At 40.2% G+C, this 24,588-nt stretch overlaps 1 protein-coding gene across 1 annotated transcript in view; it reads right to left on the bottom strand.

Annotated features, from left to right (window-relative positions):
* Window positions 1–5,784: 5,784 nt before the first annotated feature.
* Window positions 5,785–24,588, bottom strand: part of ADAMTS18 (ADAM metallopeptidase with thrombospondin type 1 motif 18) — a gene marked incomplete at its 5' end in the record, with an annotated part of 90,123 nt that continues 71,319 nt past the window's right edge. Inside the window, 5 exons of the mRNA XM_081963101.1 lie at window positions 5,785–8,196; window positions 11,213–11,360; window positions 13,968–14,180; window positions 15,891–16,082; window positions 18,297–18,501. Of these exons, the coding sequence (XP_081819227.1) occupies window positions 8,081–8,196; window positions 11,213–11,360; window positions 13,968–14,180; window positions 15,891–16,082; window positions 18,297–18,501 (874 nt within the window). The 3' untranslated portion in view covers window positions 5,785–8,080. The remainder of the gene's footprint in view (window positions 8,197–11,212; window positions 11,361–13,967; window positions 14,181–15,890; window positions 16,083–18,296; window positions 18,502–24,588) is intronic.

The raw sequence follows: 24,588 nt of genomic DNA, 5'->3' as shown, positions 1-24,588 counted from the left end.
ACAGAGTCAGCATATTTTCCCCAACAATCTGGGTCCTCATTTTACTGACCTTGGAAGGATGGAAGGCTGAGTCAACTTTGAGCCACTCAGAATCGAACTCCTGGAGTGAGCAGTGAGTTAGCCTGCAGTATTGCATTTAAACCACTGCGCCACCACAACTCATACAAAACAGACCATTGGCTAATGCAAGTTTAATGCAATAGAATATGTTTCCGTAAAAAAAAATTGTGACCTAGAGTACTTTTTTTTGTACAATTTCATTATCTACTTTCATGAGCCATCTACTCATCCACATTTAGCTTCTGTTAATGGAACAGACGTGCTCTTTGTGGGTCATTTAAACAAGATAAAGGTAATGTTTCTCAGTTTTGTAGTTAACACTCTCCTTTTCCACTAATTGGTAGCCTGAAGTAGGTAATTCAGAGATCAAACAGGGATACTCTCTAAACAGGATGTTTAAACCATCCCTTTTTAATGAGTTTCTTACACTGAACGTATTTATTAAAGGCATAGGTTCCCAACTAAAAAAAATATGGCAAAGACACTCCAGAAGAACTAACTCACTGGCAGTTTGATTTATCACTAGCTTTCAAAATGATGGAGTAAGGGGGCATAATCTTGAATATGCTTTCCACACCTCCTGAGAGGTTTGATGAAGTTCATGAGTTGTTTTTTTTTTTTTTTTAATGAGCTGGCTTTACTAATTGGGTAGAAAATATAGGAACACTGATGAAACTTAAAAATGAATCGAAGAGAACATAAAAGGGTGGTTTGCGATGCTTATTGGAAGATGATTAGATGATTTTTGAGTCCTGCAGTCGTCTGAAAGGAAGGTAACCCTGAATTTTCCCTCCAAAATAAGAATAGGGAAAAAAAAGGAAAGTAAGAAACACCATTTTTTAAAAGAAATCCAAAGACATATCTATTACCTATGATTTATATTCCTTGCAGAATATCCTTGCAGTAATTGGAATGCTTGGAGGATTATCTGTGTCCTCAGGGTCACCTGTGTTAGATTGGGTAATGGATAGGCACACACAGGCTTAACGGTAACAACTGCTCTTTATTATAACACAACAAGTGAGAACAATCCAGCGAAGGTTGAGTCTGACAGCAGCTCTTTTATAGGGAGCTGTCAGACCCTTCGACCAATAGGATTAAACCTCTGTCCCCGCCGGAACAGAGGACCTTGGTGGAAACCACTGTAGTTGGTATGAGTATCTAACAACCTGAGTACTGCAGGAACTAGGAGCATCACTCAGATGACTCCAGGACACAGATAAACTTACAAGTGGCCTCAACGGCCCTCTAAAAGGATGCAAAAGACTAGCTGTCTGCAAGGAATATAAATCCTTCCATTCCCCACCATCCTGTCAGAGCTGAAGAAGCTTCTTGGATGAGAAGCGAAACGTCTTCAAGAAATAACAAGAAAGTCGAGTTGCCTCCTGAAAACACGCCTTTGGGTTATCAGTATGTAGATACCGACAATGCATTTACTCTTAGCTTCCTTCCAGGCAAAGCAGCTAAAAATAAGAGAGACGAATCAGGGGACAAATGGGGTAAGGTAAAGGGTACCTGCCTAGAGAAGAAAGTGGGGAGATTTTAAAAGGGGGGATAGAAATAAGACAAGAAAAGCAAAGAGTTAAATTCATAAGATGCATCTTATTCTAGGAAAAGGCTAATCTTGAGACTTATTAAAAGAAAGTCAGGTTTTTCAGCAGCCGTGGTGTTCGCAGTCAGTTGCATTTCTAGCCAATTACTTTGTTTTTAATTATTCATTTATTTATTCATTTTATTTTATTTATTGAGCTTGTCAAACATGTACAGGATAACAGGTATAAGTATAAACATGGACATGAACAAAGGAAATGAATACAAATAAATGGGGACAGCAGGACAAGGATGGTAGGCACGCTGCTGTTTGTTTGTTTGTTTGTTTGTTTGTTTGTTGGATTTATATGCCGCCCTTCTCCCAAAGGACTCAGGGCAGCATTTTAATGTACAACATTAAAAAAACAAATATTACAAAAATGGTGCACTTATGCATGCCCCCTTATGGAGTTCTTAGGAATGGGGTGAGGTCCACGGTAGACAGTTTAAGGTTGAAGCTGTGAGGGTTTGGAAAAGAAACCACAGAGTCAGGAAGAGAATTCCAGGTGTTGACCACTCTGTTGCTAAAGTCATATTTTCTGCAATAGAGTTTGGAGTGATTTACATTGAGTTTGTATCTATTATTTGCCATGTATTATTGAGGTTGAAGCTGAAGTAGTCGTTGACAGATAGGACATTGTAGCAGACAATTTTGAGTGCTAAGCTTAGGCCAGACCGTAGGTGGCGTAGTTCCAGGTTGTCCAAGCCCAAAGGTTCGAGCCTGGTAGCATAGGGAATTCTATTGAGGAGAGGAGTGGAAGACTCTTCTCATGAAATACTTCTGGACACGCTCAATTGTATTAATGTCTGATAAACAGTGTGGATTCCAGGCAGAAGAGCTGTATTCAAGAACTGGTCTGGCAAAGGTTTTGTATGCCCTAGTTTGTAGTGCAATGTTACCAGAGAAGAAGCTTCATAAAATTAGGTTAACAACTCTTAATGCCTTTTTTGGCAATGCTATTACAGTGAGCTCTGGGGCTTAAATCATTTGAGATGAGTACTCCTAGGTCCTTGACAGAGTGAGGGTCCTCTACGAGTTCGTATTTCTAAGGTAAAGGTTCTCCTCGAACATATGTGCTAATTGTTCCTGACTCTAGGGGGCAGTGCTCATTTCCGTTTCAAAGCCAAGAAGCCAGCGCTGTCCGAAGATGTCTCCGTGGTCATGTGGCCGGCATGACTAAATGCCGAAGGCACAGGGAATGCTGTTACCTTCCCACCAAAGGTGGTCCCTATTTTTCTACTTGCATTTTTATATGCTTTCGAACTGCTAGGTTGGCAGAAGCTGGGACAAGTAACAGGAGCTCAGTCCGTTACATGGCACTAGGGATTTGAACTGCCGACCTTTCTGATCTACAAGCTCAGTGTCTTAGCCACTGAGCCACCGCTCAGTATTTCTAGGAAGATCTAAAATTGACCCTCTCCCTCCCTCTCCCCAACTCCCCAATTTAAAGATAATTATTTGGGGAAACAACTCATTTATGCCCAATGGTGTCTTTTTAAAGAGCTGTTTACTTGAATCTACATTGGCTAAAGATTAAACTAAACAAGGCATTAACTGTGTGTATGTAATTATAACGTACCTTTTATATACATGAATCAATACAGCCACATACTATACATACTCCCGGCCAGAGAAATAAGTTAAGGGGAATTTAATGTTTCTTTTCTTTTCCTTCATTTTAACAGTCAACAAAAAGTTTCTGAAATTGCTATTCGTATTTTAAACAAAGCTTCCTTGACGCCTCTGGGAGTTTTCTGTGAAATGCAAACAGCAGTTTCAAATGAAAATTTTAATCAGGACAGTGAATGAGAAAAAAAGGGTGAACTTTCCATCTCCAGAGGTCTGCTGAGGTTCCACTCACAGAATAGCAGTTAACCTCCCACTGTGTTTGGCTTCAAAATTGTAATGTCAACCCAATGTGGAATTTCATCATTACCCCTTTAAACTTTAGATAGGATCTAAGAAATCAAGAGAGTTTTGATTTGCTCTGTGTGGTGATAATTGATTAACTGCACATGGTAAGGTTGATGGCTAAAAGTAGCAGTAAGTAACCCTGATTAGTAAAACTGGTTAAGTTTGTTTAGCACACTTTTTTTTTTCCCTTAAGCTAAATTATAACCTTTTTGGTGGCAAGTAATACATAGCTTTGTCGATAAACCAATATGGTTGGAGGCTAAATAAAGAAGGAAGGAAGGGCATGGCTTCCCCAGGATTGTGGTTTCCTGACCATGTTCTGAGGCCAAAACAAAAATGCAACTCATCATGAATAGTGGAACAACTATATCAGCAATGAACTAAAAAAAAAAATCAATGTGTGGAAATGAACTACTCTTTGGCTAGAGATCGATGGGGAAACTATTAAAGATCTCATCAAACTTTAAAAATGTGCTCACAACAGAGCAGGCTTTAATAGAAATAGTCCTCGTCTTATATCCAGAATTGAGACCAAAATTTGTTCAGTAAGCTTTACCCCATTTTACAAACTTTCTTGCCACGCTTAAGTGAATCACTGGAGTGGTTCAGTTAGTAACATGGTTGTTAAGTGAAGCTGGCTTCCCCATTGACTTTGCTTGTCAGAAGGTCGCAAAAGGTGATCACATGACCCTGGGACGCTGCAACCGTCGTAAATATGAGTCAGATGCCAGGCGTTCTGAATTCTGATCATGTGACCATGGGGATGCTACGATGGTCATAAGTGTGAAAACCGGTCATAAGTTCCTTTTTTGGGTGCCGTTGTAAATTCGAATGGTCACTAAACAAATTGTTGTAAATCAAGGACTAGCTGCACCGAAGTAGTGCCCCCAAAATTGGTCGAAACCTGACACAGAATAGGCTGGGCAGAGTTCCGATTAGTAAACTTGTTATTTTTTCACTGACTCACATTTTTCAATTCGGGTTGAATTATTAAACCGGGGGCCTTCATATCCTTTGATGATTTGGTAAGGCTTTTGACCTGAGAAAAATTGAAGCAAGTTGGAATGATCAAAGCCTTGGTGAAATTCAAAACTTTTCCCTATCGGTTCTGTGGGCATGGCTTAGTGGGCGTAGCGGTCATGTGACTGGGTGGGTGTGGCTTCGTGCAACAAGCAGGAACCTCACAGAGCCACAGAGAGCTCAAAAACAAACTATCCCACTTTGCACAAAAATAACACAAAAAGCTACACAACTGACCCGCACACAATCTCACACACATCAGCTGTAACAATCAGTGTGCTGCGCGATCGGGGGAACCTTTTTCAAATTTATTTTAAAGTAATTTTTACTACCAGTCCAGGCGAACCGGTAGCACTTTTAGTACCACTTTGGCTGAACCAACCCGAACCGTGTAACATTTCACTCCTGGATCAAACCAAGTGATGATCTGAATCAAACCGTTGGTCTCATCTGAATAGGTCTGAAACCAGCTTGCAAACCTTAGGAACGACTTTAAGAGGAGCGGGTGGGAAAGAAGACACGTACCTTAATTGATGGAATCGTGAAGGAATAAGATGTACTACAAGGAGTTAAATCAGGGTCTCTTTAACAGAAATTTGGTTGTCATTACAATAGTGAAGATGCTTGAACAAGCCACGCATTCTTCACTCACATTCATAATAAATGTGTTCTTGTTAACAGACTGAAATACAAAAAAAAAGTAGAAAAAAAGCACAATTACGGTAAAAAAAGACTACATTTAGATTTAGAAAAATACTAAAAAAAAAGTGCTTTCTAATGATACTTCCAATTGCTCCCTTCCATTTATATCACCAACCTCTCTAACCATTGTTTAAATATTTAAGCATTGCATTAAACATTAAGTTAACGATTGCTAGTTTCTATTCATGTCTTAGAAACCATTTTGCAGATATCTAAATCTGCCTTGCTCTGTGATATATTTTACCCAAGAGAGTCAATCCTGCTTCAATTTGGTTTTAAAAAAATAATCCGTTGTGGACATATACTATCAATTTTGCCATTGTAGCTTAGTCTCCAGTCTGATATAGTAGGTAAAGTATCTCTTTTACAACTGGTTTAAAATATGGGCCATTAATGGTGTGACGGGAGACTGAAAGATGAAAAAGTGCCATAATTTGATACTCCATGAAACAACCAGTAAGTCTGAAAAAGCACAAGATCACAGATATGCAAATACAATGAGTACAGCTTCCATAGTTTATTCAAAACTTAGGTACCAAAAACATAATGGAATAGAGTATTTTTATTACAACTTATAAAACAATTAAATAGTACATTTTATGCTTTAAGTTTGTTCATTTTTTTTCCTTTTACATTACAATCTATACTTCTATGCAACATTTCTTTGCATTGCCATCACTTACTTGGGAAGCCTTTGATAAAATTAAAAAGAAGGGAGAGCTATGCATTAATAAATTAATATTTTTACATCAAATAATAAAATATGACAGTTGTAGAACAAAAAAAATGGTCAACATCTTGTTGTAGAGAAAGATCTATCTCATTTTAAAATGTTCAAGGAGAGTCTACTTAGAACTCAAGATTTTTGGAATAACCATTTCTTAATGCACCATATTTCATGTTTTCCTTGCAAAAAAAGGAACTGCTAATTTTGACTGACCACTTTCTGGCATTAATGTTGACGTGTCTAATTTTAGATCAGAAATGATAGTTTAGAGAGCCATAAATCTGAACTACATTCATTCAGGGATGATGTGGGATTGGCTGGAGAGAAGACAAAAATGTCCACTATATCCTTGCCCCAGAAAATTACATGAAAATATAAGCTTCTTTAGCTGTATTGGTTTTAGCAAAGAGATCTCTTTGTACTCTGGTTTACCGTTTGAGCATTCAAAATCTATTCTTTCCATCTTGGATACGAGTTGTTTCTACTTATTCCACAAATGATGAATCCACTAATATCAGTTGTACTGCCAACCATGGGCTGTGACTGCATTGATGTGCCAATTGTCCTAGATCAAAGGGGGAAAATATTTTCCAGCAGAGAAACACAAGTGTACAGGACCATCAGTTTGACTAACCAACACAGAGCTCTTTTTCTGACTTACCATGGTACACTTAATAGCTGTATTTGCACAACGCTTAACCAGATGACTGTATGGTATGGTTAAGTTTTTGGTTTAACTTATTCCATGAAGTGGTTGGGTTTGTATTATATGGCAAATCATAAAAATAACACAAGACAAGGATAAAAGTAATCAGACGTAGCATGTTACTGTATCTAAATGCAGTTGGTAGATCTTTAAGTAACCTGTTCAAAATGTTATACAAAAATAGCCAGTGCATTTAATCCTTGAGCCTATAAATCTGTAACCGTATTTAGGGCACAACTGATTATATCTGGAACATAGAAAAATGGAGGTTTGTTTTCTGGCCCTGCTCATATAAATGTATCCATAAAGAAAGACATTTCTTTCAAATGGTTTGCAGATGGAAGGGATAAAAGAAAGAGAAAAATAACTATTTGTCTGCATAAAAGTTCAAGTAATCGCATTTTACATTTGTGTTTGAATTCAGCAAGAAGATCAGTCTGAAATGGTTAATGAATTTCATGCAATTCCTACTATTTTGGCCATAGTTGCAATTTCCTCCTCATTTCTTTTAATGTTTTAATAGAAAAAAAAATGTCTGGTTTTTACAAGGGACACCCAAGTCCTGGAACAGTCAGCAAAAATCAACTTCAATGTTTAATGTAAACAAGATGATGGTGGAATTTTCAACATGAGTGATAATAAGGCAAAGCCCGGATGTAAGAAGTGAAATTCGCACAGAATGAAATTCTACTTTGCTCATGCAACACAGAAATGCTATGTTTAAAAAATTTCAATGGGGTTTTGTTGGATGAGTATCCCAAGGCATGCCAGCCCATTCAAGTGGCTAGTAAACGATGACTGATTTAACACAACAAAGCAAGGCGTTCCATTTTGATATAACCCTTAGTTTCCCAGAAGCACCTGAAATAGAAAAGCACCTTTAGTCTTGACTGTGCAGCATAGCGTTTGTCTAGATACCACACCTCTGTTGTGTATAGCTATTCACAGTCTCAGCAGCCACTGTTGCAATAAGCCTAAGGGACAGTCTCCTTCTTATGAAGGACTCTGCTGACAAACACCACATTAGCTAACATGTCTCCATAAAATGTTTTATGCTCTATTTATGTTCTATTTTAGGCTCTCTGTATTGACTCTGTAGTGGATCACCATGCCAAATATGCCAATCCAGTGGGTTCGGGATCAGGTTTGGCCATGAAGTGGGAAGATTTCTTAGTCTTGTTCCATCCTATGTTCAAAATCCAGTCCATGAAGATTCACCATAAGGTTTACCACTGTGATTACTGCTCCATGTTACAAAGTTGCCGTTTTCCTTGACAATTCGGGTGACATTTGGTTCTGGAAAACCCAGTCTTGGCAAAACAGAATCAACCTGATGAAGCCTCAGCCCGACATGTTCAAGTCAGTTCTTCCAGGTGCATGATTTGCAGCACTGTTTGCCATAAAATTTGTGATTGCAGACACCGTGTTGAGGAACCAGGTGGCACCAAGCGAAGAAGTCCACGCAAGAAGGATCGTCTGTTTTGACGAAATCACAGACAGCATATTTAGTTTACAATTCAAATGAAACACAATTAACATTTCACTCCGTGTGTTGCATAGCCTTCACGTCCAATCAGATTTTTTTTTTAAAAAAACGATGAGAAGTGTTTGAGAATGTTTCAGGGACTTTGGATATACAACAAAGCCGCTTTCTGTGGATTTACCTGCTAGAAAGAAGGTGTCAGCTAACAGTTTGCGAAATTAGTATTTTGCATTATATAGTATTTAGCAGAATAGTGCTAAGCTAGTTGAGCAATGGAAAGAAAAGGACTTCCATATACAGTACACAAAAAGAATGCCCATAGATGGTATTTATTTTATGAACTATCCTTTCAGCTCAAATCAGTTGTTTTAAGATACTTCCCGGGCAAACAATTGATCTGTGGTTCCTGTTCTCTTCTTAAAGCTTGTAATCTTGTACTGTAGGTCCTATACAATAAAAAGCAAACTACATGAGCATTAATGTACTGAAATGGGTTAGGAAAAACTGCAGCAAACGTCAGCTATTTCTGAAATGAAAACCCACTTTACTCTTCATCGCCCAAAGCAAAAAGGCAGAGGAAAGTGCCAATATAATATCAGAACCTCTAGTTTAGTATTTTCTTCTGACTGAGAGACACCCTACAGCAGGGGTGCCCAAACTTGGCAACTTTAAGACTTGTGGACTTCAACTCCCAGAATTCTCCAGGGTTAAAGTTGCCAAGTTTGGACACCCCTACCCTACAGTTATGGGAATAAAAGAGCCCCAGGATGATGATGGATGATGACTATGATGATGATAATACCCTGTTTCCCCAAAAATAAGTTCCCCCTGGATAATAAGCCCAATCGGGCTTTTGAGCGCATGCGCTAAAGTAAGCACTCCCCCGAAAATAAGCCCTGCCCCAAAATATTGCCACAGAGCAGCAGCCATGAGGTGACCACGCTCGCTGCCACCTGCACCTCAAAAATAATAAGACTTCCCCGAAAATAATACCATTTGCTTATTTCGGGGGGTCAAAAGAAAATAAGATCCTGTCTTATTTTGGGGAAAATATGGTAGCAGTAGTAGTTAGTTTACTTCTCTCCTATCCTACACAGCCTTTTTTCCTGGGCATTTAGAATAGGTTTGACCATTTTCCTTCATAACTCTGATTTCATTAACTTCCAATTCTTCAAACGGTATTGATTTTTAGCCAAATGTACCCAAAAGTGTGGTATGGCTCCAAAAGAAGGACTGGTGGTGTGCTTTCCTGGGACCGCACGATGTCAATTTCTGCTCTCCAGTAACCAATCGCAACTTCCCAGAGTTGTAGATTTTTTTTAAAAAATCAACCTTCTCAAGACTGCCATTGGCCCTGGGGATTTTCGCAGGCAAAGCAGAGGTAACATAGTTGTATAACTTTCCACAGTCGGTCGTTTGGAGAAAGAGAAGAAAAACCCCTTGGCTGATACAGCTTCTCCAGGGGGAAAAATAAGCCTGATGTTCTGAATTCATTGCAACTCGTCTTCCACAAAGGAGCATCCTGTAGGACTGGAGAATTGAACCATTTTCTCACCCAAAACTATTTACTAATTTGTTCAATTTTGGAGGAGCAGCGATGAAACGTGAAGCTCGGTCACCTTCGTAAATAGCTCAGCCAGCCAACAGCATGCATGGTTTTCTTCCAAGAAAACTAAATTGACTTATAGTTTTGCAGTTTACAGGACATAACAAGATACTCAAGACAACCAATGGAGCAGATCAGCTTGTCTAGGGAAGCATGTTCATTCTCCCTTAAAAACCTCTTTTTCCCCCTTCCTCTTTTTTGCCCCCATCCTCTCTCGATGTTTCCCTGAGCAATGTGTTGGGTGAATGAAAGTGTTTGGCTTCGATGCCGTTCAAGCACAGCTGGCCGTGTTCGCTGGTGGAGACGGATTAAAACCACAGTGAGGAAATAATTGATCTCTAGAGTCCAGAGATCTAGTTGTGAGAAAGCAAAAAAAAAAAAAGAGGTTTCTGCAGCTGGGAAAGGAGAAAGCTAAACCAAAAATGAGTATCAGGATTCATTTAGAGGAGTTTCGTTTTCCTACTTTGCTTCCTTGTATGAGATAGAAATTGTTTCTGTGTGCATAGAGCAATGCTAAAATTGGGTAAAAGGAACCTCGTGAATTTACTGAAATAATACTTTTTCAAAGGTCCAGGCTTCCGTGCATATTCCAGAAAAGCTATGGTCTGGAAGAAATCAGGCAGAAGCTCTAGAAAGAAATATGTTCTGGAAGGAATAAGAAAGCCATGATCTTAGATAGAGAATCCTTCCTTCTTTCCTGCCTACGATGCAGAAAATATTGATAGCTTAGGGCTGTGATGGCGAACCTATGGAATGCGAACCGGAGGTGGCACACAGAACCCTCTCTGTGGGCATGCGTGCCATTGCCAGCTGCTCTTCTGGTTTCCGGTGCACACATACGTGCCGGACAGCTGGTCTTTGCAGGCACCAGAGCACCAGAAAACAGCCAAAAAAACATCTTATATACCGAATACAGTCGCTTTTGGCCTCTTGAAGCCCCACCCCTGCATCTCATTTTGGCAAAAATGGGTGAAAATGGGCCATTTTTCCCCAAAAAAGGAGGTGTTTTTCCCTTCCTCCAGCCGCCAGGAGCACTCGGCAGGCTTCCGCAGGGCATGGGGAAAGGAAAAATGCCCCCCATTTTTTCAAAAAACGGGTGAAAAATGGGCTTTTTCCCCAAAATGGAGGCATTTTCCCCTTCCTACAGCCCCCAGGAGCACTCTGTAAGCTTCAGTAAGGCTGGGGGAAGGGGAAAATTCCCCCATTTTTGCGAAAAAACGTCCCATTTTTTGCCCACTTTTTGCAAAATCGGGGGGATTTTCCCCTTCCCCCAGCCCTGCTGAAGCCTGCAGAGTGCTCCTGGGGGCCAGGGAGGACAAAAACCTTTTGTTTTTCTTACTTACCTCTTCGAAATCTGTTGAAAATCTCTGCCAGTGTTTTAGATTTTGTAAAACCGTTTTTACCTTTCTTCTCCGGAGCAAGGCAGAAATTAGTATTGCAGGCTCGTGACATTGCAGGCTTCTGATGAAGCAGACACCCAGTGGCTGGCTGGCCTTGAAGGAGACACTGCACAATCCGCGTTTGCACTCCCCCACCGCATGTCACTGTGCACTGTAGGTGGGATGCAGGAGTAAGAAATTAAATCTTCACACATTCCCCATTTTTTATACCCAGGCAGGTCCTCACTTAGGAGGACAAGGGAGTCCAACATTTCCATTGATAAGCCAGGAAGTTGTTAAGTGAGTTGTGCCCCCTTTTTACGACATTTTTTTTTGTCGCAGTTGTTGAACGAATCTCTGCAATTGTTAAATTAATCATGCAGTTGTTAAAGCAAATCTGGCCTTTCCCCCTGCCCCTTCCCCCGTTGACTCTGCTGGTCAAAAACCATCTGGGAAGATTATAAATGGCAATCACACGAACCCTGTGATAGTGTGATTGTCATTAATGCACACCAGTCGCCTGAATGTTGATCATGTGGCCATGAGGATGCTGCAACTGTCGTAACTGTGAAAAATGGTCCTAAATCACTTTTTTTTTAATAGTGCTATTGAAACTTTGAATGATCACGAAACAAATGCTTGCAAATTGAAGGCTGCCTGTAATCGTTATGCCTGAAGTTGCAAGTTTTAGCTGGATCTAATCAAATGCAATTTAAAGTTCCCTATACAGTAGTTGAAGTCCTAGGATGAATTTGTGTCATTTAGTTTCTCCGTGCTCCTAAACTCCATAGATTGGCTGTTATGAAAATAAAGCGAGAGGAAGACACGCTTACGTCATTTTGACCTTCTCCATGGAAAGGTACAATTGATACATAATTAATACTTTCATGAACTCTTCTCTTTTTAATGATCTCTTTATAAAGATTATGACCATCTCCAATGGTCTTAAAACAAATAATTGCCATAAAAGTTACTCTCCATTCCTATATCTATATGTGGTCGGTGATTTCAGTTTACATTAAAGTTAATTCCAGTTCATTAATAGTTTGTTTTAGGTTGTAGATGTTGTGCTCTATAATTGATATTTTTCAATGAACGTATGAAGTTATTTAGTAAGATATGCCTACTTTGGTATTAGTACCCAATTTTCTCCCCTTTAAGGGTTTAATCATTATAACTGAGATTAACTCATTTTTTCCCTAGTTAGCCTAGTTTCTAGTTAAGTAGACACTTCAATCTAGATTTTAGTAATCCAAGTCCAACACTATACTACACTTGCTCCCATTGGAACATGACTCCATCTAGAACATTCAACATAGAATAGGGTTAATAATAGGATTGCAAGAGACCTTGGAGGTCATCTATTCCAACCACCTGCTGAAGCAAGAAACCATATCATTCCAGACAAATAGCTGCCCAGTCTCTTCTTTAAAACTTCCAGAGATGGAGCAGCACAACTTCCAGAGTTAAGCCGTTTCATTGATTAATTGTTCTCGTTGATTTCTCCTTAGTTTTAGGTTAAAGTTCTTTTTCATGATCTTCCACCCTGTTACTTCTTGCCTGCCCTTCAGGTGCTTTGTAGAATAGGTCTGTGTTAGAGCCCCTCAAGCACTAGAGTTGCGTTCAGTCTGGTTCAATATTATCTTCTCTCTGGACATCAGAACTCCAAATACACAGAAGTACTCTAAGTGGCCTTTTAAAATATTTTTTACCTCGTTCATCTAGAGTCACTTGATAGCAGAGAAGAACCTTTTGTGGGCAAACTGTCTGGGGTCCCAAAACTTCTCATCTGCTTTTGCTCACTGCCAAATCTGAAAACCCATCAACTAGGCTGAACTTGCAGAGAAGTGCTGAGAGATAAGCACACTTTAAATTATTTCTTCTTTGCTTCTTTGTTGGAATTTATATTGCCATGGGCAGTTAGGAAATTTGAGGAACTTGCTCTGCTATTCTATGCGGGAACAAATAATGAGTTACTACAAGTCTACCTAGAAGAAATTCCCTGAAGCGCTGGTGATGTATGTGAATGTGTCTACCAACGTTGTGTCCACAAGACAAATACAATCACTTCCATCAGATTATTAAACCTGAGCATCCTCTTTTGGCCTGTCAAATGAATCTTAAGAGCCAGGTGACCCATGCAATGGAATATGTTCCAAAACACAGAAATGTGTTTGCAAGACAACACGCTAGTCCAGATATCACAGTAGTTAGGGAAATCCAGACCGCCTTTTGTTGGTCCTTGAAAACATGGATTGTGCCTGAAAACTTAAACGGTTCAAGTACAGTGCAAGTCTTTGAAGAAATGAGTTGGGGGAAAAAGCACAACATGCACAGGGTCACAACTGCAGGGATTTGTTGAACTAAGGGACACACTTCAACTGCAACAACTGACTTAGCTCCACTAGTTTAATTACAGCTAATCCACAAATTACAATTGTAATGGAGCGTGCCCACCATGGTCGTAAGTTGCGATGGTCGTAAAGCAGGACATCGTGAGACTGGCCTGGTTTTATTACCATTAGATGGAAGGTAAAAATGGTGGGAAAAAGTCTTGTCTCCAGATCTTATATGTTTTAAATCATTACTCCCTTCCTGGATAGGGAAGCACCCACAGGTCCTTTTCCGAAAGATTTACACACAACCCAAAATTTGCAATGAAGAAGTTGGCATAATTATAGGCATCTATATATGTTGGCCTTTGCACAATGGTGATACATTTAGCTCTTTATTCCTCAGTGAATTCGAGGCCCCTTAGTCTGCACCTGAACATCCTTACCTGCTGCCAAGGTGAAGAATACCACCCTGATATTCTATTGTACAGAGGATGCATAGGACATGGTCCTTGGTGGCATACTTCTTCCAAATCAATGCTTGGCTTTTTAAGGTTTCGACAGCGGCGCAATGGGAAAGTGATCAATTTGCCACCAATACTTTTCTCAATGCACTGCATTTCTCGCCTCCTAATACCCGGCCCACAGGTAGAAGAACACTGGGGACAATAAGAGACATACAGAGGTTCGTTTAAAGCTGGTTTGCAAAACATACAGCCCACCACCAGACACATTGCAGGCTATAGATCCTTTCAAAATTGGGATTTTTGTGGAGCTAAGTAGTAACATGAATTCTTTCAGAAGCTGGGAGAACCAATTTTATCCTTACAATCCCTACCCAGCCCTAATGAGGCGGGATTCAGCAAGTTCTGACCGGTTCTGGTGAACTGATAGCAGAAATTTTGAGTAGTTCAGAGAACCAGCAAATACCACCTCTGGCTGGCTCTGCCCCCATCTATTCGCTGCCTCCTGAGTCCCAGCTGATTGTGGGTGCGCTTCTTCTGGGGAAGCACAGGAAAATGGAGCTAGAAAGCAGGTTAGTGTGGTGGGGAGGGAATGGAGCTTTTGCAGTATCCTTCTTCTGCCATGCCCATCAAGCCACACCCACCAAGCCATGCCACGCCCACAGAACCAGTAATAAAAAAAATGAATCCCACCACTGGTTCTGGCCTCATTATTTTTTGGAATGTGGCTCTTGACATGTTAAATAAAGCCCACAATGGCTGTTCAGCTGCCCAATGCTGCATGTGTCTGATTACAAAGGTATGTCCACCTCTGGTGATTAAGACCACTGGATATTTTCAAATATCCAATGGTCTTAATCACATCAGGTCATACCAGAGGTGAAATCCAGCAGGTTCTAACAGGTTCTGGAGAACTAGTAGAGGAAATTTTGAGTAGTTCAGAGAACCGGCAAATACTACCTCTGGCTGGTCCCAGAATGGGGTGGGAAGGGAGATTTTGCAATATCTTTCCCCTGCCACGCCCACCAAGCCACAGAACCGGTAGGGAAATTTTTTGAATTTCACCACTGGGTCATACTATTGATCCAATCAGACCCATTTTGTCTACACAAACTCCATTCAAATGGCAATTTATTAAGTCAACCAGTATCACACCTCTAACAGTTCTGAAGATACATGCAGTAATCATGGCTTCTTTGGCCAATACTTGGGGTTTTTTTTCTCTCTCTTTCTCTAAAAAACAATGCTATGTTTGGATACTTCTGTAGATTAGCCTTGAAAGCTTGGACAAGATGCTCATGTATGTCAGTCTTGTCTTCTGGCAATTGACTGGGCAAGTCCCTGCAAGGCACTTTGCTGACATTTTCAGAAGTGGTTTGTCATTGCCTTCCTTGTAGGACTGAGACAGTATCACTGGTCCAAAGCTATCCAGGTGACTTCGGTACCCATGGCAGGACGAGGACTCACCAACGCAGTATTTTTAATCACTATCCCAAATGACTCTCTAACACATCCTACTTGATGTCTTTATGGATGATGATAGCAAGTTGCATTTTCCATGTTTTGCATTCATTCGCTTCAGCTCTTTATTCCCCTAAATTTAATGTCCCAAGTCTTTGTTAAATAGAGTGCTGCTTCCCTCTGCCCTTTATCTATTAGGTTGTGGGAAGCTTCTTGGTGAAAGAACAATGAGAAAGAGGAAAATAAACCCTGAGGCGTTTCTCAATAACTCCTAATATTGACAACGGACCAAGTCTTAATCCAGCATAGTTCCAAGATTCTTAAATCTATAGAAGGGTGGGTGGGACATTTTAAACAACAGATTATGTATCCTTGTAGATTTTTCATGTTGTGTTTTATAGACAGGCCTCATTACATGACTCAAAAGAAGCGTCGTTGCTTTACCTCACTCCATGCGGAGATCACCCATTGAAGACGCTCATTTTTAGGGCATCGTCCCAACACGCAGGTCTGTTGCATTTCTGGCTTGGTTTGGCTGTTGCACAAACTCTCTGGCACGATTTTTAAGATGGATGTTCCTACACTTTTGCAGGAAACCTCACGTTTCATTATGCCTCGTCCACAAGTTTTGGAACACTTTATGGGAGAAAGTCTGATGTTAGTGACCTTAAAACTGAGCCTGTTCTCCTGTCTTAGGACAATAAACCAATTTCATCCCATTCTGAGTCATAGGCTACATATATAATCTCCCATCTTCCCTCCAGGAGAAAATCCAAACATATTACATTCCTAGAAATATTTCCAGTGCAGCTATTTATTTATTTATTTAATTTCCACTCTACTTTTCTGCTTCTTCAATAGCTATAGTAGTTTAAAGTAAAGGTAAAGGTTCCCCTCCGACATATGTGTAAGTCGACTCTAGGGGATGGTGCTCATCTCCATTTCAAAGCCGAACAGCCAGAGCTGTCCGAAGACGTCTGTTTGGCATGACTCAATGCCAAAGGTGCACAGAGTACTGTTACCTTCCCACCAAAGATGGTCCCTATTTTTCTACTTGCATTTTTACATGCTTACAAACTGCTAGGTTGGCAGAAGCTGGGACAAGTAACGGGAGATCACTCCGTTATGTGGCACTAAGGATTCGAACCGCTGAACTGCTGACCTTCTGATTGACAAGCTCAGTGTCTTAGCCATTGAGACCCTTGTAGTAGTAATTTACAATGCCTTAAACCAGGAATCCCTTAACTTCATTGTGGATCTTAAAGCTATGCTCAGATTATATATTGAGTTATCTATCAGGCCAGAACAAATTATATATTCTTAGTCATCATTTTCTGGGCTTTTATTAACCAAGGAGAGTGTCCCCCATTCCCACCCCTCTCAATATACTCCAGCACTTAGACAGCTTTTGCGAGTATTTGTCGGGAATTAGCTACCAGTTAGATTCACCAACAGCCCTCCGATTCATCCACAAGCCCTCCGAAAGCTGATTGCATTTTGCAAAAAAAACCCACTCCATCTTCGTCCTGCAAATTCTACTGTATCCCAAACACCAAACATTTTTTTTTTGCTAGTCACTTCTAGCCTGTAACTCGGGCTAATGATAGATGAAGCGATGTGTTTCAGAAAAGTAAGATAATACTCTGCTGTCTTAAAGAATGTTCATTAAGAGGAAGAATTTGACAGGGGGTGCTTTCATAGCTGGGGCTCCCCCCACCTCTCTTTTTTTTTTCCAGAAGAGGCTGAAAGATTTTTGTGCAACAGCATATTCACTTAAATGAAATCTGGGATACGTCTGTCTTGGCAAAGGTACAAAACAGCAAGGCTTTGTTTCACTCCAGTGAAAAGGCTGCTAGACATTTCATATCTTTCAGAAAAGGGGTGTGTGTGTGTGTGTGTGTACATATTGGAATTTGCCTGAGGCCCTATGCTCCCAACTCTGCTTTTAAGAGCAGGTCTTTACTATATTATGATATTAGGTTGCTTGAAATGATATATTATCTAAAGGGGAGGGAAAAGAAACATCCTTCATTTTGCTGTGTGCTGCTGATCATCACTGAACGTTGAATGCCTACTTTGGAAAAAAGAATTTACATATCCTTAGTGAAGTAATCAATAATAGCTATCTCTACCTTACTTGTTTTTTTATTCCTTCTTAGTACTCCGCTACGGAAAGTTTAATTTTGCCCAGCTACGTGTCATTTTTCGCCTTTTCTGATCTGGGCTTCCCAAGAGCATGAAGCAAACTCCTTGTCCCGTTGGTTGAGCTCAGCATCTTAGCCACTGAGCCACTGCGTCCCGTAAATAAATGTAAATATATGTAAATAGCCCGATGGTATGTTTATAATTAAAATATTTTTTTTCTGCCCAAACCAAGCAAAAGACGTCTATGGAGATTCTTAGTCGTGCAGGTCATGGTTGTCCCAAAGATGTTTTTTTTTTCCAAGAGGCAACTGGACTTTCTGGTTTTTCTCTGAAGACATTTCACTCTTCGTCTTCTTGGATTAAAATCCATTTGCCACTTGGAAAAGCACCTTTGGGACAAATGGAGGACATACATATAGAATGATGTTCGCAATCAAAAATGGGCAGTCCAATTCTTCCTTGATTGCATGCTGATTGGCTCCCAACCGTTTTTCTTTAGGCTCCCATCTCAATAGGAGATTGTGGCAAAAAAAAAAATTAAAAGTATCTAACCACTTAACTATTTATGTACTTAAATATTTAAATATCGATTTATTTATGTATCTTTTATGTATTGACTGTACACCGCCCCGAGTCCCTTTTGGGAGAGGGGGCGGTCTATAAATATGAATAAAGTAAGTAAGTAAAGTAAGTAAAAAAAATTACCTGTGACCAAGGCCCAGGATTCCATTCCGGTGGGCAGTCCTGGTTATTACATGCCTGTATTTGTGCTGGAGTGGTTACTGGGCAGAGAGCATGAGCCACAACTTCTTCCTTATGAAAAGCCTTTTTCTGGACACATTGGATATGACGGCTTTGCTGTCCCCCACCACAGGACTGGCTGCAAATGCTCCATTCACCTGCTGACCAACTGAAAGATATATAGACATATATGACATATCCCCTTGTGATCCTTATCTCTCTCTATATATAAATGGCTGTTTGTGTGTGTGTGTGTATATATATATTCCAGCATAATTCTGGAATGCCTTGAGCAATTTCAACCAAGTACGGCACACAGATGAGCTACTCTCTGGAAAAAAAAATATTGTGGGGGGTAAGACGCCCCTAAAACACCTTGGGGTGTGTGTTCTGTTAAGTTACAGCCTGTTGTGCCTTAAAATGGCTTCTACTGTACTGCCATAAAATGGCTTCTACTGTACAGCACAGTGGAGTTGCCATGGTGACAGATTCACATTACTCCACAAGGGGACTCCCTCTGGTAAGGGGGAAAATCAAACATTAGAAATTATGTTTGGTACGGACATTTTCCGGGTATAAATAAATACCTGGGCAACGCTGGATTATCAGTTAGTTAGTAATATAAATCTTCCTCAATTGCAGGTCCCCCACCAGAGGCCTTGGAATTTGAGGGTTCTCAAATAGCTAGGGTTAGCTATTTCTAACACTGCACTCTTCTGGATAGAGTGTCCTGAGGTTCTTGGGTCTGTACTTCTCCAGATTCTCATATACCTTCTTCTGAAATAGCTGTCACTTGGTACCGTTACTTCTAGCACCACTGTTGTTGTTTTTTTTTTTTTGCTCCTTGTCTAGTACCACAATGTCTGGTTGAGATACATGCACACTGATTCTGAAGCAGAGGTTGAAGCTATAGATATCCTCTCCATATGGGCAATTTGTGGCCCTTGGTCTATTTTCTTGCAATTTTCTAAAGACCTGTGGAAGATGTGAAGGCAAAACTCTAGAAATAATTCTTTGTCCTTTTCTTTCAGATGACGGGGAGAACTAGAAAGGTGCTTAGCACAGATTGCTTAAGACTCATTTAAAATTATTCCTGGGCTATGTTTTTAATTAACAAATCATCCAATCAAAGAGACAAATAAAAGTACCTACATACAGTTTTGTCTAGTTTATATTCTATTTTATGTGCTCTATTCAAAAAGGAGGAGAAATCTATTGGGACAGGAAATGACAGGGGGGGAAAATACGCTATACCTTTAATTTAACAAGCCATTGGGGGGGGATGTCCATTAAGGCCAAATGTCTCTTCAATCTGAATGCATGTAATTAAAGCAGTGCATGACATTTGCATAATGACATGCTTGATGTTTTTACAGATTTGATGCCACTTGCATCAAATGAAATAATCTGATGAAAATTAGATAAAACCTCAATTATGTCATTACACAGATAAGATAATTGGTGCAAATGATGAAAACATCAATTAGCTCATTACAGGAATGATGTAAATAACATTAATTGTTTGGATAGACTTCAGCAACAAAGGACTTCATTATTTTGTGGGGGTAAATTTTAAATGCAAATGTGGCCTGTTGCATTCAAAGTCCATTAAAAGGAGGTCACTGAATGGAGGTTTTACTTGAAATGCATTTTCCCCCCACTTTAAATGCGACCATTGTGATCTTCAACTTTACTGCTTTAGAATTTTGCTCCCAGGAAAACATTTACTTGAATCGTATTAGATATACAAAGTAAAAATTGCCTATTTTAAAGATATGCAAACTGTTTCAAATTCAAACTACTTCCAATTGTAAATGGTTTGTATCTTTTTTTATAATTGTTGTAAAACACTCAATCGTTTGAGAAGAGGGCGGAGAACAAAGCAAATTAGGAGAACAAGCAATAAAGAATAAAGCAATTGCATAAAATGGGCTGTACAGATCCCACTCAAATTCATATTTGTGTTGTTTTACTTCACTGTCTCCCTTCTCATTTCATCCGGTTTGCATTAATTTTGATTCTTGCTAGAGATTCCATCTAGGACTGCTAATTTGGACAGTGACATTGATTGTTGCACATTAGTCTAAGGATTCTGATATGAATATTTTATGTCTGAATGCTGAAAATGTTACTTTTTTTTAATGTCAGTGCAAAACAAGAAAGTTAAGCCAATGAAAATTGAATCCTTACATTATTAACGCTGCTTATGCAGACCAAACCTGTATTCTTTGGAATTAAGGGACATTACTAAAAACCCTCTTGCCTTGGCAAAATACTTCCCAGACTTCAATTGATAGGTTCACTCTTGAAGGACTTCTTCAGTCCTATTACCAGCCATGACCCACAACCTTTCTCCTATCTACAGATGTATTATATCCTTGGAGGTTCTTTCTGCACCAACTCAGAAAGCTCAAACTGCCCAAAGAGCTGCTGATTCCTTATTCTACAGAGGAATTATTGAGTCTTTCATCTGCACCTCTATAACTCTCTGGTTTGGCTTTGCAATCCAACAAGACAGACACACTTAAGAGGAGAATCAGAACTGCAGAAAAAAAATGGCTACCAATCTGCCTTCCATTGAGGACTTGTACACTGCATGAGTCAAAAAGAAGGCTGTGAAAATATCTACAGATCCCTCACATCCTAGATATAAATTGTTTCAACTTCTACCCTCAAAACGACGCTATAGGGCACTGCACACCAGAACAACTAGGCACAAAGACAGTTTTTTCCCCAAATGCCATCACTCTGCTTAACAACTAATTTCCACAACACTGTCAAACTATTTACTAAGACTGTATTACTCTTATTCTTCTCTTCCTTCCTAATATCTATCACTTCCCACGTATGATTATAACCATGTTGCTTGTATCTTTCCATTTACATTGTTCGATTTGTCTACTAGTACAGTTTGATAGCTTATTATTAACCTTGACTATCACTGAGTGTTGTATGTTTTTATTCTTGATGAATGTATTTTATTCTCCTTATGTACACTGAGAGCATATACACCAAAGACAAATTCCTTGTGTGTCCAATCACACTTGGCCAATAAAGAATTCTAGTTTATTGAAACTGGGAAGAGAGCCTGCCTCCATGATGTGTTAACTACATGGAAGAAAATCAAATCATGGCCTGTACATGGCAGAGATGCAGAACATATAGTTGATGGATTTCAAAGGATGTAAAATAATTTAGTTCTAACTAAAGCCTTCTGTTGACCTGCTTCCCTTTCTGTGGCCAACTGAGCTGGACAAGCCAGCCTCGTTACCAAAACATCACAGTTATAAAATTGTATCTTCTAACGATACACATAAGATTCATCCACAAGCTGCAAAGTACAGCTTGTATTTGGCACCATAGCCAAGACATGCCACGATAGCTACTTGTGTGGTTCTTTCGCCAATTAAAATAAATGCTATGTTTTAGAAGCTTCCAGCCACAATTAAAAGGCAAAACACAAACATCTATAGGGAAGGCTGAAGGAAACTTAATGGAAGGCTTTTCTCTTTCGAGAGAGAGAAAGCAGAGCCCAGAGTAGAGGAATAAGCCTTTGGCAGAAGATTAGTCACACCCAAACAGAATCCTTGGCTAGGAAGATTATCTCAAATTAGTTGTCAGACAATGGCATGGCTCAAAGCAAGGCAATAAAATTGCTAAAACCATCACATGGTATATTACCCTAATTAAACCTTATCTCTGCCTTTTTGTGATTCTCCTACGGTTTCCTCTGCATCACCTGCAGTTTGTGGGTGTGGGTGTGGGTGTGTACGCATGCACATGTGTCAGCTCCAGACTCCTTATTACAGAGGAGCAGAAAGTAAGAATACCAATGAGCCCTGGGTTGGTGCCCCAGATATGGAAGTCATCAGGCTAACTTGTTTTAACATTGATGTTAAGCATTAACAATAATCTCCACCGCTCTTTGCACCTACTCTTACTTTCTTCTGATTGTTTTCGGAGGACACGCCCGCTCTGGAAAGACACTCAAAGGCCCAATATGAGTCAGAAAATGTGGATCAGGATGACGGGAAGCAGCATTGGGACCAGGAATTTGTGTGCAGTGTAGAAATGTCATCGGTGGAGACTCCCAAGTGACAATCATTGAAGGTGCACCACGGGGGCAAAACAATGACCACATAAAGGGCAAATCTCCACCTAGTGCGTCACTCTGTTTAGTGCTTGAGCAAAAGCATTCCTTCATACCAAAACTGTACAGTGACGCCGAATTTACAAATAGTAAAACAGAGCAGCTCCCCTGTTTCTCTTTGCTGGGTATCTTGAAGCATGGATCTTTCTGGTGGTTTCTCCAAAATCACCTTTAACTCTAGAACGGGGGTCCTCAAACTTTTTAAACAGGGGGCCCAATTCACAGTCCCTCAGACAGTTGGGGGGGAGGGCTGGACTGGCTGGGTGAGCGTGCCTAGATCTGTGTGTGACTGGGTGGACGTGGCCAATTTAGCAATCCAAACAATACACACAAATTAAACTTTAATTTGTTACGCTCCTGGGGGTGGAAAGCAGGTTAGTGAAGAGATGTGGTTACCTTGGGGGGGGTGTATGTGTGTGTGCGTGAGAGGGATTGTGTGTGTGTGTGTGTGTGTGTGTGTCTCCCTCCCTCCATGTCTCTCTTTCTCTCTCTCTCTGGAGACTGGGGAGGCCTCCATGCATCCCATTTTTGGCCTCTTCAGCCTCCAGTAGCACTCTGCCACCCAAAAACATAGCCACTTTTGGCCTCCTGGGGCCTCTGCGCATCCTGTTTTTGGCCTCCTCTGCCTCCAGAAGGTGGGGGGGCTGGCAGATAGGTGGAGCGATGTGGGTGGGGCAGCCTCGTGGTCCCATGTGGTCTTTGGCAGGCCAGATTAATGGCTTTGGCGGGCCATATCCAGCTTGCAGGCCGTAGTTTGAGGATCCCTGCTATAGGAGGACCTCTTTAAGAATTCAGAGAATTGTCAGTCTGGTCTGCAATTGTCCAAATTCACTGAAATCGATGTGCACAAGACGCTCATTATCTGGAGATGTAATCCTCAAAAAGATTTGTTCTCTCGATACAGTGGTTAACCGTATCAAGTTTCAACTGTGAATAAGACATGGCTTGATTTCTGCTGATTAGAACCTGTTTATTGTACAAGCTGAACATCTTATCAATCTCTTGCTCTTATCTAGACCAAAGATCCCCTTTCTAAATTACTATGGATTTAGGAATACTGAATTTCAAGAAAAGCACTACAGCTCTACTCAGTTTGCCTCTTGTTGCTTCCTCTGGCAGCAATTCTCTTAAAGCATTTTAAAGAAGAGGTTTTCTGCCAATATTGTTCCTGTGTCCCTATTTTGGATTGTACTTCCCCAAATTGGTAACTTTTCAAGGAGGGAGGGAGGAAAGAAAGACAGAAAGAAAGACAGAAAGAAAGAAAGAAAGAAAGAAAGAAAGAAAGAAAGAAAGAAAGAAAGAAAGAAAGAAGGAGAAAGAAGGAAAATGAAGGTATGTTGAGCAATTAGATCTCAGAGCAGATAACAATAGCCCTGTTTGCTTAGACATAATCATGATATCACTTGTGATGCTTTCACCCAACTCATAAAATTAAAAGAGTAAGTTCCCTCTCCAGCTAAAAAAAAGATTTTCTGCCCTGTCTTTAAAGTATACTAAGTTACAACCCTTTACAGAACACAGAATGCAGAGTAACAGAGTTGGAAAGGACCTTGGAGGTCTTCTAACCCAATTCCCTACTCTATCCCATTCTGAACAAATGGCAGCCCAATCTCTTCTTGAAAGCCCCCATGGATGGAGTGCCTACAACTTCTGAAGGCAAACTACTTCACTGGTTCATTGTTCTCACTGTCAAGAAATTTCTCTTTAGTTCTAGATGGGATCTCTCCTTGATAAATTTGCATCTGTTACTTCTTGTCCTGCCCTTAGAGAATAAGTCAACCTCCTCTTCTTTGCGAGAGTATCTCAGATATTGGAAGACTGCTATCATGTCACCCATAATCATTCTCTTCATTAGACTGGACAAACCCAGTTACTGCAACCCTTCATCAAAGTTTTACCCTCCAGATAAATGATCATCTTTGTTGCTCTTCTCTTCACTCTTTCTAGAGTCTCAACATCTTACTTGTATTGTGCTGTACATTGTATTGTACCTTCAGTATCTTCAATGTGGAGATACTGAGAATCTAGGAAAGGAAGGTTCCTCACACTACACCTACTGGGATTCAGCTGTTACAATCTGAATCAGAAATCAAACTTTTTTTGCTC

This window comes from Natrix helvetica, assembly GCF_964273705.1.
Source record: "Natrix helvetica genome assembly, chromosome: 10".
NCBI lineage: Eukaryota > Metazoa > Chordata > Lepidosauria > Squamata > Natricidae > Natrix > Natrix helvetica.
The sequence above is the reverse complement of the archived record's forward strand: the minus strand, read 5'-3'. Positions and strand labels throughout refer to the sequence as shown.